Genomic DNA, 19,668 nt, shown 5'->3' on the forward strand with positions numbered 1-19,668 from the left:
TTATATATATTTAAACTTGTTTTCTACATTTTTCTATCTTTAGAACTTTTTTCTGTATTTATTCAAATTTATTTTTATGGAAAACATTTAAATTAGGAAAAATAAGCTTATTTTCGTATTGTCCATATTTCTACATTTAGAAAGTAATGATAAAGTTGGAAAACTATTGAAAATATAAAGAAGTAACGAGATTCTAAGTTTTTTGGAATTGTGGGGGGGGGGGGGATTTAATCTAAAAAGAAGAAGCAGAACTACTTGCTTAAGTGACGTTATGAATTGGTGTAGTAATTTTTTTTATTAAAAATTAATTAAATGCGAAATTAAATTAATTGTATTTTTCAAAATTAATTGCGAAAAGAGCATGAAAACAAGTAAAGTATTAAAGTATGAGAAAGTATGGGTAAAAGTATGGAGATTAATGAAGCTTACGAACATTTTGGAAAAGTAATGATGAGCATGAAAATGCGATGAAAGTAAAGACAACTATGTAAAAATAGTAGGAAGTATGAAAAAGTAATGAAAATGTAGTGAAACTATTGGGAAGTATGAAAAAGTGATGAAAGTATGTAAATGTAATGATAGGTGTGGAGAAGTAATGAAAATATGAAAAAGTAATGAAAAATATGAACAAATAATAAAAGCAATAAACATTGATAAAAAGTAGAAGGTTAAAAAAAACATGAAAAGGCAGCGAAAAACATGGAAAAGTAACCAAAATAATGAGAATATGCAAAATGATGGGAAGTGTGAAAAAAGATGGGGTTCAAAACTGAGCATATAGCTCACTGAGGTCGTACCTTGTAGTACATCAGTTTTCCTCAACCTTCTCACTCTTACACTTTCTGCGTCTTGTAGATTTCAGAAGGGGCCATTTTACAATAAATACAGAAGGGGCCGTATCTCAAACATTTTTTCACCAGGTGCTTTCATCACAGCTTGCTCTTTCTTGGAAAACCTCTCGGGACCATTGCCGGAACCCTAGATTCCTGAGGAATCCTTGATTGAGAGAACTTGATGGAGATCTTGCAAAATGGATGACATATTATCTTTTGAATATCTCAAGATGGATTCGCTAAAAATAAACCCGGAGAGATAGATAAATAAATAAATTGAAAGAGGGAGGGGGGGGGGGAAGAGGGAGACAGATATAGCCAAATACATAAAAAACAATTGAATAGTAATGCCAATCGAATCTTAAAAAGTGGAGAAACAGGTTCCACGAGTTCCTAACAAATTGTTGTGCGATCTTGAAGTTAATCTACTAAAAAAAAAGTATGAAATGGAGTACTTAATTAAGACCAGTTTAACTAGTTTCAACTAAAACTAGTAAGAGCAAATAAAATCCAGACACAAAGTTTTAATGCGTCTGACATTTCGCAAGAACGCATTTAGGACTCTTGCTGCTAAACATGGAAGAAAAATAAAACAAGTTTTCATTTGTAGGAATAAGAGGAATGTGTAAGAAAATAAAGCTGCTAGAACTAAAAAGAGATTGTCTGTTATTTCAAGATCAAAAATTTATTTATTTTTTGTTGCCTACTTGCTATACTGAGAGCACACCTCGTAGTAGATCAGTGTTCCTCAACCTTCCTACTCTTACTGTTTCTTTTAGATATTAGAAGGTGCCCTTACACAATAATTAGCGCATCTTAATCATGACAAAGTGACATACTATAATGTAACTATAACATAATAATATATTATAAAATATGTAAGATATTATAGTGGCAAAAATCCCACCAGAGGTACTTGCTGCAACCATTTTCCCTGTGATAATCCGAGGCAGCGCAATAGCGCCGCCTAAGTAAAGAAAGATGTTGGCACAATTTACTATTTTTAGTTTTACATTTTAGACCAGGAAACTTCGTATCGAAGGAGTTGTCGTAGAAACTTCGAAAAGGGCTTATTCGATTGGAAATTGAAAGGGCTAGTGCCCTTTTTAATAGTCAAAAGTGATTGGAGGGCAACTACCCCCCCCTCCCACACCCACCATTTCCCCAAACATATCCAATAAAAATTTTGAGATAGCCATTTTGTTCAATGTAGTTGAAAGGTCTAGAAATTATTTCTTTGAGGATGACAACCCCCCTTTCCCCAGAGCCCTCAGGGCAAGGATTGTAAGTTATGCCCTGGGGGTAAATATGGTTTTTATAGAAAGTGTTGTCGTAGAAACTTCAAAAAGGGCTCATTCGATTGGAAATTGAAAGCGCTAGTGTGTTTTTTAATAGTCGAAAGTACTTGGAGGGCAACTAACCCCCCCCCCCCCCTCTCACGCCCACCATTTCTCCAAACATATCCAATTAAAGTTTTGAGATAGCTATTTTATTCAGCGGAGTAGAGAGTTCTGGAAATTAGGTCTTTGAGGACGGAAACCCCCACAGCCCTCAGGAAAAGGGTTGTAAGTTATGCCGTGGGGGGCATATAAGGTTTTTATAGAAAGCGCTGTCGTGGAAACTTCAAACAGGGCTAATTTGATTGGAAATTGAAAGGGCTACTGTCCTTTTTAATAGTTGAAGATGATTGGAGGGCAACTAACTCCCCTCTCACGCCCACCATTTCCCCAAACACATCCAATCAAAGCTTTTATGTAGCCATTTTGTTCAACTTAGTTGAAGGTCAGGAAATTATGTCTTTGAGGATGCCAATCCCCCCACAGCCCTCAGGGAAAGGGTTGTTATTTATGCCCTGGGGACATATAAGGATTTTTGTAGAGAGCATTGTCGTAGAAACTTCAAAAACGGCTCATTCGATTGGAAATTGAAAGGGATAGTGCTCTTTTTAATAGTTGAAAGTGATTGGACGGTAACTATCCCCCCTCTCACGCCCAACACTTCCCCAAATACATCCAATAAAAATTTTGAGATAGCCATTTTGTTCAACGCAGTTGAAAGATCTGGAAATTGTGTCTTTGAGGAGGACAATCCCCCCCACAGCCGTCAGAGCAAGGGTTGTAAGTTATGCCCAAGGAGTGTATAAGGTTTTTATAGAAAGCGTTGTCGTAGAAACATCCATTTTGAGATATCCATTATAAGAGGTTTTTTTTTTTAATAAATAATCATAAAAAACTTAAACGGACGTGATAAATTAACCTAGAGATTCTTACTCCCGTTGAAGTCGATTATAACTTTTATACTTTTCGCAATAAGAGTCGCAGTACAAAATCAACTGCCTTGTGTTGAAAAAACAGAAGAACGAAATCAACGTTGTAATTTACTGTTATTCTTTCAGATAAATTTCAAATAAAATTCTTTTCAGATAAATAATAAATAATGTGACAAATATTAAAAATAAATAAATAACAAAGACTTGAAATTACGTTGGTTTATTTGGGTTAGAAATTTGTCTAGTTGGCTTGAACTATAATAAATTATAATACATTATAGTTATAATAATATACATATAGGCTATAAACTGGCTATAGTATAGTGATTCTTGAGTACTCTTGACTTTAGGCACACTTATGCCACTAGTAGTACTAACAACTCATCGTAACAATAAGCCACCTGAGACCATCTCAGCTGCACACGGTCCTCCTCCCCTAAATCTATCAGAAGCTTCACTCTTTACCCACTTGGAGAGTCACAATACTGTTCACAGTACAAAATCAACAGCCCAGTGTTGAAGAAACAGAAGAACAAAATGGATGTTGTAATTTAGTGTTCGTTTTTTCAGACAAATTTCAAATAATCTCCTTTTGAGATAAATAATCATAGGCAGCGCAATACCGCTGCCTAAGTAAAGAACGATGCTGGCACAATGTATTATCATTTTTTTTTTTTTTTCTTGGTTTTAGACCAGGGCACTTGGTATCGAAGGAGTTGTCGTAGAAACTTCGAAAAGGGCTCATTCGATTGGAAATTGGAAGGGCTTGGGCCCTTTTTAATAGTCAGAAGTGATTGGAAGGCAAGTAACACCCCTTCCACGCCCACCATTTCCCCAAACACACCAATCAAAATTTTGAGATAGCCATTTTGTTCAACGTAATTGAAAGATCCGGAAATTGTGTTTTTGAGGAGGACCTTTTCAATAGTCGAAAGTAATTGGGGGGTAACTACCCCTCTCTCACGCCCACCATTTCCCCAAACACATCCGATCAAAATTTTGAGATAGCCATTTTGCTCAACGTAGTCGAAAGTTCTTGAAATTAGGTCTTTTGGGATGACAACCCGCCCACAGCCCTCAGGGTAAGGGTGTGGCCCTTAGAGTGGGTTAGTTGCCCTCCGATCACTTTCGACTATTAAAAAGGGCACTAGCCCTTTCGATTTCCATTCGAATGAACCCCTTTTTGAAGTTTCTACGACAACCCTTTCTACAGAAACCTTATATGCCCCAGGGCATAACTTAAACTCCTCTTCCCGAGGGCTGTGGGGGGTGGTCATTTTCAAAGACCTAATTTCCAGAACTTTCAAACAAAATGGTTATCTCAAAATTTTATTGGATGTGTTTGGGAAGTGGTGGGCGTGAGAGGGGGTTAGTTGCCCTCCAATCACTTTCGACTATTAAAAAGGGCACTAGCCCTTTCAATTTCAAATTGAATGAGCCCGTTTTGAAGTTTCAATGACAACGCCTTCTATAAAAACCTTATATGCCCCCAGGGCATAACTTACAACCCTTGCCCTGAGGGCTGTGGAGGGAATGTTCTCCTCAAAGACATAATTTCCAGATCGTTCAACTACGTTACAAAATGGCTATCTCAAAATTTTGATTGGATGTGTTTGGGGAAATGATGTGCGTGGAAGGGGGGTTAGTTGCCTTCCAATCACTTTCGGCTATTAAAAAGGGCACCGGCCTATTCAATTTTCAATCGAAGTCAAATAAAAAAAGTTAGAAAGACTTCAAACTTCGGTGTAAAGAGCGAGGTGTTGAGGAGGAGTAACCCCCCTCTATACGCAATCACTTCTGTTCTTTCTAAGTTTTAATGTTGCTCCTCACTTTCAGTTTAAAAAAACTTTTTTTTAAAATTTAATTTCGAATAATTTTTTAAATATTGCCAGGAAATATGACTAAACTTCTACGGAAAAACCCCTCCTCGACACGGATTTGTTTTCTAGACAATTCAATCACGGCGAAAATTTACCCCGGGCAATTACCCTTAACATCTCCAAGCGTAAAATTGAGTCGACAAAGTGAAGGAAAGACATAGAAGAATGTCGTACAGGAATTCTGGGAAATTCCCTAGTGTAAAATTTCTCCTGAAACTTCACCCCCTGGAAACTACCCTCCCCATGTGAAATTATCCCAGTGGAAAATTCCCCCATCAGAAAATCCCCCCCCCCCACCACCATGAGAAAATTACCGGCATACTTTTCAATAGCAAAACTATACGTAAGCAATGGGCAAATTTCGTAAATTATAAACCTTTCCTAAGGGACTGTGGGGGGGGGGGTCATGATATCTCCAAAGGGCATAATTATTCAGCCTTTCAACTATGCTGAACAAAATGGCTATCTCAAAATTTTGATCGGGCGATTTTGAGAAAAAAAGGGGCGTGGGAAGGGGCCTAGTCGCCCTCCAATCTTTTTGGTCACTTAAAAAGGGCACTACAACTTTTGATTTCTATTCGAATGAGCCCTTTCCCAATATTCTGCGACCACTGGGTCGATACGATCTCCCTTGGGAGGAAAAAAAAAGAACATAGGAGCAGATAGGAGCTTGAAACCTCTATAGTAGGGTTCCCTGATACGCAAATAGATAGGATTGCAGATAGGAGCTTGAAAACTCTATAGTAGGGTTCTCGGATACGCTCAATCTGATGGTGTGATTTTCATTAAAATTATATGGCGTTTAGGGGGATGTTTCCCCCTTTTTTCGAAAATCAGGCAAATTGTCTCAGGCTCGTGGCCTTTGATTGGTAAGACTAAACTTAATGAAACTTACACATTTGAAATCAGCATATTAAAGCATTTACTTTTGATATATCTATTAGTATCAAAATTACGTTTTTTAGAGTTTCGGTTACTATTGAGCCGGGTCGCTCCATAGTTACAGTTCGTTGCCACAAACTGTTTGATTAAACCAGATAAGCAAAGAAAATGACGAAACTGAATAAAAGGGATTCCTGAGTGTACGTTTTTGTTTTCATTAAATTGGATGAATTCGAAAACGTGTTGTTCGTTTTAAGAAAAGGGAAGGACTAAATCTCTCCTTTCTCCCTCCCCCTGCCCCCCCTTTCTCTCTCTTTCGTTTGTTTTTTTTTGTTCCCTCTCTCTCTCTCTCTCTCTCTCTCTCTCTCTCTCTCTCTCTCTCTCTCTCTCTCTCTCTCTCTCTCTCTCTCTCTCTCTCTCCCTTTCCACCTCTCCTTTTTCTTTTTTTTTCTTTGGTGGAAAATAGTTATTTCAACAATGATAATTCTATATGCTCTGTTCCCAAGGGAACGGGATAATTTCAGACGATGAATTCTCATCTCTATGTTTTGTGAAGAATTTCCTCAAGAGGAAGACTCTCATAGAGACTTAATCTCACTTGTTGATCTAATCTAAGAACAGAGAAGTTCACTACTGTGGGGCGTGTTTTGTTTTCCAAGAAGGAAAGATAAATATTGGAAAATTCGAAGAACTTGTTAGAGAAAAGTGGTGCGTTGCATTTAAAAGAGGAGGGGGTATTTAATGTTGCGCACGCAACTTCTTCTTGAAGTCTTATCATAGCGCTAGTGCAGTTCCTTGAAATTTTCAAAGTGGTGTTTAATCTGAGAACACAGAACATAGAAGCTCTCTACTGTGGCGAGTGTCTTGTTTTGCCAAAAACGGTAGAAACATATTTATAACTCTGAAAAACTGACTAGAGAAATTTTGTGTTGCATTTATCGCGGGGGGGGGAGAGGACTATTGGGTGTTGCGCATGCTACTTCTTCTTGATGTCTTATGATGGCGCTACTGCAGACATAGAAGCTATCTACTGTGGCGAGTGTCTTGTTTTGCCAAGAACGGTAGAAATATATTTATAACACTGAAAAACTTGCTAAAAAAATTTTGTGTTGTATATAAAGAGGGGTATAAGGGCTATTGTGTTGCGCATGCTACCTTTTCTTGATATCTTATGGTGGTGTAATTGCAGTCACTTGAGATTTTCAAAATGGTATGGAAACTTACTAGATAGCATTTGGCATTTTATTTCTGGGGAGGGAGGATATTTGGCGAGCACTTTACTTTTTTCATAACGTCCAATGGCAGTATTACTGGAGTCTTTTTTTATTTCCAGAATGCTAAATAATCTAAGAACATACAAGTTCATTAATGAACGAATTTTGTACAAAAAAGTTTTAAGTCATACCTTTATCAGCTCATCAAGGATTTTATTGGTTAGGATAAAAAAAAGATTTGTCCAGAATGTGTTTCCCTAAAGTGCCTTAAAGTGTATTCCCTTGAGACGTTCCATTTTACTAATGTCACTAAATAGAAATATAGGTGGTGGTGGGGGGGGGGCAAAATGTACTTTTCAAAATTTAGGATGGTAATTTTATTGTTTTGAAATGTGCTTAGTGAAAGTACCAAAAAATGGTGTTTTTTCAATGAAAATACCAAATAGACATTTTTTGGGGGGTGGGGGTGGGTGGATCTGGGGTAATTGGTGCGCCTCTATCACTGGAAAGAAAGAAGTCAAGGTAAAGCAACAGATACTATTTGTTTCAAAATGAGAGAACTATTATAATTCAAGACGTTCATGGGATACAAATCCTCTCGAAAAACTTAACCAAGGCGGAAAAGGAAATCGCAGCACTTTCGGGTCCTCGGAAAATACTTTATTTTTGCATATCTAAATTTTCTATCTATTAATCCAACAATTCATTTTGGCAAGAGGGGCAAAGATCTTTCCCACATCTCAAGAACTTTTATATTTTATTCTAACATCAATCGAGGCCTCTCTGCTTGGCTACTAGAATGGAGTTCTCTACTCGATAGTAGAAATATAGCCTGGAGAAACTAAAGCTTTGCGGAACAAAGCTTAAAAAAAAAAAATAAATAATAAGTGCTCAGAAATTAAAATATAGGATTTTTAAGGGTGGGTCTCAAGCCCCCCCCCTTCCGCATACATCCCCGATTTCATGGTACTATGGTATACGGAAAGGCCGTATCCAGGGGGGGGGTAGGGGGTATCCTTGTATAAAACATCCCCCGAAAAAAATCCTGGATACGGCCCTGATATATGGTATACGATTTTATGGTATATGGTACTATGCTGTTCGTAGTATCCACAAACAGAGCATTTCTTTCCCTTCCTGCACGTTCTTTTATTCTTTTACGAAACAATTGTTTGACTTTTTTTTTTTTTTTTTTTTTTTTTTTTTTTTTTTTTTTTTTGTGGACGTCAAGTCTTGACCATCACATTCTAACTATCTGTAGATTCAGATTGTTTCTTTGCTTTAATTATTTTTTTCTTGTTTTTCCTTAAATTTTTAAACAATTTCAATATAAACATTTTTAAACAGTCTCTTTCTTCTATTTCCTCCTATCAAGGGTGTACAGGAGGGATATTATAAACTTGGGTTTTATATGTCATCGTAATTTTTTACCTATTGTCAAAATCTCGTGGCGTTGCTTAAACGCCTTGGTTAATAAGTGTCCATTGTTCAATATCTGTTACTATGTTAAAAAATATATATTTCATTAAAATTGATAGGAAACCGCAAAACGTAAATTGACGTTAATTGTAAAGCTCGCAACTAAGCAAAAACCATATGCTACTTTAAAGTTAATTGCTTTTTTTTTCTTTTCATAGAATATATTTATTATATTTTAGTATGTATAATGTTAGAGACAAAAACTATCATTATGCATCACGGGCGACGCGCAGGGTTTTCAAAAATTCAATATTGAAAATGCTTTTTTTTTCCTATGAATATTTAATTCAGGTAGGCAATGCTGCCCATCCGTTCGAAACTGAAACAAATCTCCCTTTATACCATCAATCCCACAATAAAAGGATATAATATTTTCATACCTTTTACAAGAGAGGAAAATAAGATATTCTTTTCTTCGTGGGGCAGGTTTTTTCTTGAATCAAACGGGAAAAATTAATAAATTTCAATGATGTTAAAATGAAACAAAAAGTTATTTAATTCCATTAAAATAATTTAAATAAATAATTGAATATATAAAAAACATACTTTGTTTTTGGTTTCTGCTCCTAAAATTTAAGACAAAAATTTAAGAGAATCCAGAATTGTTAAAATTAAGTAAGAATCTATTAGATTTCATTAAGGAATTGTTTTGAAAATTAATATTTAAAGGCTTCATATAAAGCTTTTTTTTTGTTTCTGCTCCTAAAATTTAAATGAGGCAAAAATTAAAAAAATTTAGAGGTGCTAAAATTAGATTAGAATTCATTTAGTTCCATTAAAGCAATTAAAATAAATATTGAAAGTCAATTTATAGATCGTTTTAGTTTTTTAGTTTCTGCTTCTAAAATTGAAATGAAGTAAAAATTATAAAATTTCAGGGCTGCTAAAATTAGATGAGAATTAATTTAGTTTCAATACAAAATAGTTATTAAAATAAGTATTGGAATTCAATATATAAGATATTTTAGTTTTTTAATTTTTGGTTATAAAGTTTAAATGAGGCAAACATTAGAAACATTTCAGAGGAGTTAAAATTAAATAATAATCTGATTCATTTCATTAAAGAATTTTTAAAATAAATATTTAAAGTCAATATGTAAAACTTCTATTTTTCCGTTTCTTCTGTAAAAATTTAAATGTGACAAAAATCGTAAAAATTTTAGTGTTTTGCTAAATAATGTAGCTTTCTTATTTGCAGCTATGAATTTATTGCATATAAAATTACGTTCGATTGCCTTCGAGTTACACAGGCTACATCGATTCAAAAGACAGTATGTGATGTCGTGGTATAATGAATTTTATTAAGGAATGGGATTTTTTTTTATTTCGCTTTACTTCCATCAAGGTTCAGCGATTTATAAACCACCAATTTCAAGCGGATTCGGTCAAACAGTTCGTGGTAACGAACTGTATGTAAGAGCGATTCGTCTCAATAGTAACCGAAACTCTAAAAAAATAGAATTTTAATATCAATATATACATATATATATATATATATATATATATATATATATATATATATATATATATATATATATATATATATATATATATATATATATATATATATATATATATATATATATATATATATATATATATATATATATAAATCCGATCAAAAGAATCGGATTTTATGCTGATTCTAGAATTTTGCGAGAGGGCTTATTTGAACATAAATTAAAAGTTCAAGTGCCTTTTTTTAATCAAAAAACAAAATAAAATTAAAAATAGAATCACTTTTTACAAAAAAAACTGCATTTTAGATGTCTTTTCATATTTTGAGATATTTGATTTTTTAAGCAATTATAACCATATATGAAGTAATAAGTGACGGGACGTAAGATCTAACACCGATTGTCTACGAATAAATATATATGACGTAATGAGTGACGTTACGTAAAAATTGAAAAAATCAATTTTTATTTTATTTTAATTTGAGTTCAGAATCGATAAAGTTATAAACTACAAAAACATTTATGGTATATGAGCAATAATTTTAATCTTTTAATTTAAAATGAAAAATACCTGAAATTTTTTTAATTAGTTTTATTTTTTCTTAGGTTTTTGATACTTGATACGAGACTTAAACAGGAAGTGTTTGATAATATTTACATAATCCTCGTTAAGAGCCAGCCAGATTAGCATCTTTTTACCCATGCTATTTAGTAAAGAACAAATCCGGGTTGCAGCGGTATCCGGGTTGCAGCAGTAGCTAGCAATCTAGTAAGAGACGATCACGTTCAATGTTAAGAAATATAAAAACCCATAACTCCTAAAAAAGTCAGATCAAAACAAAAAGTACACCATTAGAACCGCCTTGTCTGAAACCCCTGCATAGAAAATTTTTTTTTCATTTGGCTTGAAAAGCAAGGGAAATATATTGGCTTGAAAATCAAGAAAAGTGGCCGCTACTACAAAATTCTGCCTAAACGGCATTTTTTTTCTTTCTTCTTTCTTTTCCACAGATAGCTTGGCACTGGGACATCGTAGAAAGTTGTTCAATGGCTAATTTTAAAGGATATTAATTGGGTTAAAAATCTTTTGTAACTAAAATAAATTATTTCTACAAGAGAATACATAAAGGATCGATTAATTATAAATGGGAAATATGTAAGTTTCATTGGTATCATGACTTCAGAGATATCCGGGTTGCAGTGGTAGCTAGCAACCTAGTAAGAGACGATCACGTCCAATGTTAAGAAATATAATAACCCATAACTTCTAAAAATAGAGTGAGGTATGAGATACATGAGATATACATTTATTAAAAAAGGAAACAAACACTATTCGCCTTTCGCCTGCCAAGAAAGGCAATAAGCTTGAAAGGGCAAGCGAGGTTTTCATTCTCAGCTAATTAAGACAACATTCATACCTTGCTACTCAACACACAAGAAACTTATCTGATGAAGGAATAAAGGAAAAAATTAGAGAAAGAGGAAAAGACAAGAAGTAGATAGAAAAAAAAAGAAAAGCAAAGTAAATCGGGGGAATACCTTAAATAGAATGACGACCTGAAGTGAGCTTGACGCTAAATTCACTCCCGAGACACAAGAAACTTCTTTGCCCGTGACTTGAAAGCCGGAAGACTAGGCGCATTTTTCACACACTCGGGCAATATAGTCTAAACATGGGGATTGTCGTAGCGAATCACAAAAGATAACCAAACGGTACTTTCATATTCACGAGTTGAGCCATTTGTTTGTACAGCACTATTGTCATGACAAACTTTATTAAAAGTAAAATGGATTGCAAAGGCAGGGATGAGGAGCAGACCAAAATATTTATACGAGAAAATCACGACTTGGTAATCTCGAATTTGGGATACATCCATTAACTTATTCTTTTTAGAATGCTCATGAGCAGGAACCTCATCAGAATTATCAAATTCCGATAATATTTTACAGCTCGATTCTGAAGTTTTTGTACTCTTTTGAAACATGTTACAAAATTACTTGCCCATATAGAGCTTCCGTAGCTAATATATGGGTAAAATATAGAAAAATAAATCATTTTCAGGATCTTTTTTGAGACTAGATTTTTAATTCTTCGCATCACCCCAAGGCCTCTGCTTAATTTTTCAGCTATTGCACTTGAATGGTTTTTCCACGACAGGTTTTCATCAATTAAAAACCCCAAATACTTCGTTGTTGCTACTCTGTTTATCACATTTTCTTGAGCTGTGATATGGTCATTTTCAGCACTAGACGAAAGTCTAGAAAATATCATGAAAATTTTTTTAGAAAAGTTTAGGGTTAACATGTTTTGCTGAGAAAAAGTTAGAAATTCAGAAACTGCATTATGAATTTTATTATATAAAACATCAAGTGAAGGCGCTGCCAGAAAGAGCAAAGTGTCATCTGCAAACATGATACCATCATCATCTGACAGGTAGATTTTTAAACGATCAATGAATATAGTGAAAAGTATAGGTCCCAGGATTGACCACTGTGGGGCCTCGCAATATGTGTCTTTTTTTGAATATAAGAATTACTCGTTCCTAAATGTCAGATACCGATTGCGTAGATACGATGAAAACAACTCAAGACTTAAACAAATCACACCGATCGAGCCAACAGCTTGAATAAGCTCTGAGTTTTCTACCGTATCGAACGCTTTTTTCATATCCAAAAACACAACTGCGGGTATGAGACCAGCTTCAAATGCATCACTAATCCAATCAACCAATTTCAGAACTGCTATATCCGTAGATAGCCAACTTTTTTTTAGCCAACTTTTTTTTTCATTTCCAACTTTTTTTACAAACTTCTTTTTCAATATCATTCCGGATATTTGATTTAAGTGTGTCCAAGTCCGATAAAACAGAGTTTACTGAATTCACCGATGTATCTGGTAAACTCGAACCACTAATCTCAAGATGCTTATGAGGAAAATTATGAGTCGGATCAAAACAAAAAGTATACCACTAGAACCGCCTTTTCCGAAACCCCTATATAGGAAACTTTCTGTCCCTTGGCTTGAACAGCAAGGGAAATATATTGTTATAGTAAAGAATGAACTCAAGTCCATAGTAATTATTAATAATCCGGGTTCCAGTGGTAGTTAGCAACCTAGTATGAGACGGTCACTTCCAATACTAAGAAATATAATAACCCATAACTCCTAAAAATAGAGTCAGATAAAAGCAAGAAGTACACTATTAAAACTGCCCTGTCCGAAAACCTTATTTCGGGAACTTACCGTCCCTTGGCTTGAAAAACAAGTGAAATATATTGGCTTGAAAATCAAGAAAAGTGGCTGCAACCAGAATATTTTTGCGTCGAGGGCATCTTGTTTTTCCCTTTTTTCTTTTCTCTGCAGCTAGTGGGGCGTTGGAACATCGTAGAGAGTTGTTTAATGTCTCAATCTAAAGGAAATTGATGTATTTAAAAACCTTTTCTAATTTACAAAAATAATTTTTGAAATAAAATCAATTTTTTACGAAAATCTAATAATAAGAAAAGTTACTGATAGCTTTATAGTAACAACTTTGTCGGATATAACTTAAAGGATCGCCCTATATCGTCCATTACAAACTCTTTAAGCTTGTGTGGCCAAACTAGTTTTTTTGCCGGAGACAAATATTTTCAGTTTTAAAGAAAAAAGTTCAGGAAAAGGCAGTCCCCAAAAATGTTCTAGAATGTCCGATAGGAAAACGCTAAAAATCAACTCAGAGGAAATTTTATTTGAGCAGTTTGGCAGCTTTGGGAGCTCCCTGTAATGCTACCCGCTTTGATTTAAAACCTTGCTGATCCAGGATACGTAAAATTGTGTCTTTCCAAATTCAATTATCAGATCACAGATTCTCAATAGCTCTCGATGGTGGCTAGTCTCCTGGGAGAATTCACTAATGAGGCTTTTGTCTTTGAGGCAGTCAGCCGACGCCGAGGCTCACAATATGATTTTTAGATATCGAATCACCTCAATAGGCATCCAAGATATGGAAAATATGTCAAAACCATGTTGTTATCGAAGGCTCTACCTGCCATCTATTTTTAAGAGTGGGAGGAGGGGATATAACAATTTTTGAAAAAAATAAATTCTTAATAGCTCGTAAGATATGAGAAAGCGAATGAATCAATTGATAGTTCTTCCTTTGTTCAAGGAGTTGATGGCAAACCAAGTTTTACAAAATATGTCACATAACCCCTTTTGCATTATTTTAATTGAGATGTACCGTAATATTTATTTAGTCCCAATCATGATTTGTTTACCTACATCCCATAAAGTAAATAAGCCACATTTGTGGAATCAGTGGATGAGTCTCCTCGAGGAGACTTATACCTGGCACATATTTGCGGCTAACAATTATTCATATTATCCTACTGCTTTCTATACTCACTGTAATTACTTATCCTTGCTATACTGAAAGGCTTCATGTATGGAGCCCCCCCCCCCCCCAATGGTTTAAACCAGCTGTTAAAAAAATTGAGTTGTTTTTTATGCCAATTTTTAATTAGGTAAATGGGCTGAAGGGCTTATATGAAGTAAAATCGATGAAAGAAACTTTGAGGCAGTCAGCCTCTGTAAAAAAAAAAGAAAAGTAATCTTAATAACAAATTCTGTGGGTATAAATACCTCAGTGGGTAGAAATGACCAGCAAGCCGGTAAAATCCATTGCCCCTCCCTCACCACATTTTGGCTAGTGACGTCGCCAGCTATACTGTTTTTTCTATTCCATACTATTAAATACTACAACTCATTTATGCTGATTAAGTATAAAACAGACAAGTTTCTTCAACTGAAAGTAATGAATAACATTAAAACTTAAAACAAACAGAAACTGTTCCGTATATGAGGGCGGCTATCTCATCTTAAACCCATCGCTCTTTGCGCAAAAATTTTAAAGTTCTTTAAAAATACTTCTAATTCAAATTCAATGGCGCTTGTGTTTCAGGAGTCGTTCCTAAAGAATTAGGACAAAAAAAAAAAAACTTTAGCGCAAAGAGGGAAGGATGAGGAAGGGGCAGTCCCCTTCATATTTGGAATAATTTCTGTTCTTTTTGAGTTGTAATGATGACCGTTTTTCAAATTGTGCTAGGAAATTCTGAGCGAATTTTCTCCTGAAAAATTTTGCCCGGAAGCTTTCCTCTCCAGAGAAAATTCTCTCCGTGGAAAATCCCTCCTCCCCCGCAGAAATCTCCCCCGAAAAATTTCTGCATGTTTTCAACTAACAAATACCATGTGTGAACAATGGGCAAATTGTATAGCCTACAGCCCTTTTCTCTGGGGGCTTCGGAGTGGAGGAGGGTCATGTCATCCCCAGAGGCATAGTTATTGGACGTTTCACCTATGTTGAACCAAATTGCTGTCTCAGAATTTTGTTAGGGTTTTATTGGGGAAAAAGGGGCGTGGAAGGGGGTTAGTTGCCCTCTAATATTTTTGGTCACTTAAAAAGGGCACTAGAACTTTTAATTTCTGTTCGAACAAGCCCTCTCCGGTCTTCTAAGACAATTGGTTTAATAGGATCATCTCTGGGAGGGAAAAGCAAACGAATTAACGCGCATCCGTGATCTTTCTTCTGGCAAAAAAATACAAACTCCACATTTTTGTAGATTGGAACTTGAAACCTCTACAGAAAAGTTCTCTAATATACTGAATTTGATGGTGTGATTTCAATTAGACCACTTGACTTTTAATTGTACTACCTGCAATGCTCATGGTATTTACTATACGGCTAATACTGCTCTATACAACTACTTATTCCTAGATAACAGGGGCAGGTCCAGATGGTGGTTACTGAGGCAGGTGCCACTCCCCCCAGAAGGTCGAAAATTTCTCTAATTACAGAGCGGAGGGGCAAAAAAACATCAACAAGGGAACTGAAATTTCGTTGGTGTCCCCTCCCTTCTCCCCTCAAACATTAATTCTGTATCCGCTCCTGCTAATGAATAGCAATTAATTTAGTAACTGCTTTAATTTTTTCATGTTTTTTTTTATTTCTTTAAATTTTAGGTGAAAATGCTACTACAAGCTCGAGCCAAGAAGCAATTCCGTTTGCTCTGTTCCCAATCGAATAAAGATGCCACTAGTAAATCCTGACGTAAATCACCTTTTGGATTTTTATATTACCCTTAGTCAGCTCAATTTATTATTATTATTATTATTATCCAGTCGTTTTGTGCAATTATATTAGTGTTATTTAGTTTTACGTTTATAATCGATTTTTTTTTATTTAAGTACATTTTTCTCGTAGTGATTATAAAGGTTGCTGAAGAATTACTTGCGATTAGAAATTGTTTTGAACGAAAAAAGCTTTGTGACAAATCCATTGGACATGAGAATCCATGTTGTTAAGGCAATTTTCTGCCCCCCCCCCCCCCTCCCCGCCCTGGCATTGACTCCCTTGAAGGAAGAAACGAGTGGGATTTGTAACCTTTGTTTTGTATAGTATATCGCTGTTGAATGCTATCACAATGGTGTTGTGCAATTATATTATTTTTATTTAGTTCTAGATGTTTCTAATCGTATATTTTTTAAAGTTTTATTATTGGTAGCTTTTTGTAGTGATTGTAAAGGATCGGTGAAATATTTGTTGTGATACTATTGTGAATGAAATGTCTACTGCAACAAACTTATTGAGTTTAAACCAGTGGCGTTGTTGCGTTAATTGGGTGGGAGGATGTTCCCCTTAGATTTTTTTTTACCTTCCCCTCATATTTTGAAAAATGTTCTTTGTGGTATTTTCATCGAAAAATGACTAGTTTTGCCTCCCCTCTTCCCTAGATTTTGAAAAAATACATTTTGCCCAGCTCTCGCCTAAGTCTTCATGAATTGACGCCGCTGGTATAAACATCTATGTTTTAGGGGCCTTTCCCATTAGCTACATATGAAGCCCCCCTTCTTTTGACAGCTTCCTTCACGAAACAAACTAGTGGGAAGTGAAGCTGATGTTTGGAAATGTCTGTAATAATTTAGTACTTCAGAATACAAGGAAACACTTGAAAATTATATACGACTTTTAAAGTGCTATTTTTAATTAATAAAAGGGTGGCTATTTATATGTTTATAATTTTTGGTATTCAAATTCTGTTTTGGTTCTGACCTAGTAGTGCTAGTTTGTGCCAAATATTGGTAAATCCTACAGAAATGAATTATATAAAATTATGATTGATAATATCATTTTTGATTAATTATAGTCAATTGTTTCCAATGAAACTAAATGCCGTGATAATAGATTAGTTAAAGTCACAATAAATGTTATTATTTTCGATTACCGAAAATTAAACATTAATATTAATCCCTATATTTTTTTGATTTAATTATAATTAAGTTGTACTAAGCATACTATTGTTGTAGAAATAAATCAATTCCAATTAAAACTATTGTTTTCATTATTTTCATTAATTACAATTAATTTCAATAATTAAAATACATGCTGTGGAAATAATAGATTCAAAATGATGAAGAATGTTGTTTACTTCTTTAATTAGCTAGAACTAACACTTATTCTGAAATGCTATAAACATTAATGAGTTTAGTGGAGATAGCGGGCCTAATGGAACTAATTAGTACAAAATATTACTAAATGGTTTAGAAGTGAGATATTTAAAATTACACTTGACATCATTTCTCAATCAATTACAATTAATGTTGCCAATTGTACTAAAGGCTGTAAAAATATTTTGGAAATGAGTTAATTACTACTTTTATTTTTAGTTGATGGTAATTAACTTGTAATAGGTAGGCCGATATTAAATACTTTGGAAATGAGTCAATTAAAATTACAGTAAATTTTATTTAGTTCATTGATTAATTGATTTTTTAATAATGAAAACTAATTTGTAGTAAATGCTGCTGAGTTTTTGGTCCCAGCTCTTACTGCAGGAATAATGGTAACATTTGAACGAATTTTGGCAAAAATTGGAAAACGAGTTTTGGCAAAAATTAGAACTTGTATTCGCTACTAGGTTGGCGCTAAGATCGAATCACAAAATGGCTACTTACTTGACGGTTGAAAAAGAACAATTAACGATTTTTGGCTCTTTTCCAATTTTTCTGCAAATTTTAGTGTTTTTGATAGTCAAATTTTTTTCAATTTTTTTTTTGGAAATGAGTTAATTACTACTTTTATTTTTAGTTGATGGTAATTAACTTGTAATAGGTAGGCCGATATTAAATACTTTGAAAATGAGTCAATTAAAATTACAGTAAATTTTATTTAGTTCATTGATTAATTGATTTTTTAATAATGAAAACTAATTTGTAGTAAATGCTGCTGAGTTTTTGGTCCCAGCTCTTACTGCAGGAATAATGGTAACATTTGAACGAATTTTGGCAAAAATTGGAAAACGAGTTTTGGCAAAAATTAGAACTTGTATTCGCTACTAGGTTGGCGCTAAGATCGAATCACAAAATGGCTACTTACTTGAAGGTTGAAAAAGACCAATTAACGATTTTTGGCTCTTTTCCAATTTTTCTGCAAATTTTAGTGTTTTTGATAGTCAAATTTTTTTCAATCAACGAACACATCCTAAGAATTTTTTAAATAAGTCTATCCAAACAATTATTAATTTTTTTTATTAAAATTTTTAATTTGATTCATAAACACATACAACATGCCATGGACTTTCGAAAATCAGGTTGATATGCCATTTTGTATATCTGCCACGATGAATAAAGTAAAACTAATTCTGCATTTTTCTAATGCCTCTTTAAAATCTGATTGTGTTCCGAAAATCTAGACGAAATTACATTAAAACACATTTTTGATGCGCTTTATTTTTATTAAAAATGTAACGTACACTGAAAGGACAAGATATTTACATATTTGAATTCATTAGTTTCAGATCTTTTCATGGAGCAAAAAATATGATATTACTGGGACCTTTGCTTTGAAAAGATTTAAACTTGCTTAAAGAATAGTTAAATTGACCCATTTTCGGTTTTCTACGTATTTTTAGTATATATATATATATATATATATAAAAAAAAAAAAAAAAAAAAAAAAAAAAAAAAAAAGTCTCAGCTATCGAATGATATCTAAATTATTGTCTTACATTGAAACAGTGTTCGAATGCAGAAAAATAATATGTCAAAACTTGCAAAGGGAACAGAAACTATGAATAACATTAACAAAAAACAGTACTTATGTATTACAGCGACCACACTCAAGAAGTAAAGTTAGGTCTATCCTAATGAAATATACCCAAAAATGATGTATATATAATACTTCAGTAACAAAATTATCGAAACTACAACGGAGAATGATGGAAATCAGGCCACTCAGAACGCATTATATTAAATACCTAACCTAACCGACTCTATATATTAAATATTTAATTAGAATATACCTGCATAGTAGTTTATCTCATGCAGGCAAAGCTAATTATCTCCGAGTGCACATAGAGAAACCGGTTTTACAACACATCAAGAACAACTGTGTGGTCGCTATGATACACAAGTACCAAAAAAACTTAATGAGCACGAAACTTACCGAAGAAATATATACCTGAATATAATATTTTTCACTAAATACGAGGGATTAGCTAAGAAATTGGTGCTATTCACGTCATTGTGGCAATCTTTAGATAGCTTCCATGGGAAAAATGATAAACGTCAGTTAAAATCAAATTGTCATCTGAATATTTGCTGGCGTTTATTTTTAACTA

General features: G+C 34.0%; 1 protein-coding gene across 3 annotated transcripts in view; it reads left to right on the top strand.

Annotated features, from left to right (window-relative positions):
• The window catches only part of LOC148949153 (uncharacterized), a 218,312-nt gene extending 199,342 nt beyond the window's left edge, over positions 1-18,970 (top strand). For all 3 annotated transcript variants that reach the window (XM_089093206.1, XM_089093207.1, XM_089093208.1), the window contains one exon: positions 16,013-18,970. In XM_089093206.1, the coding sequence (XP_088949332.1) occupies positions 16,013-16,099 (87 nt within the window). In that variant the 3' untranslated portion in view covers positions 16,100-18,970. The remainder of the gene's footprint in view (positions 1-16,012) is intronic.
• The last annotated feature ends 698 nt before the right edge of the window (positions 18,971-19,668 follow it).

The sequence above is a fragment of the Artemia sp. Qi Xiang Cuo genome, chromosome 8, assembly GCF_049724085.1.
Source record: "Artemia sp. Qi Xiang Cuo chromosome 8, ASM4972408v1, whole genome shotgun sequence".
NCBI classification, from domain to species: Eukaryota; Metazoa; Arthropoda; class Branchiopoda; order Anostraca; family Artemiidae; genus Artemia; species Artemia sp. Qi Xiang Cuo.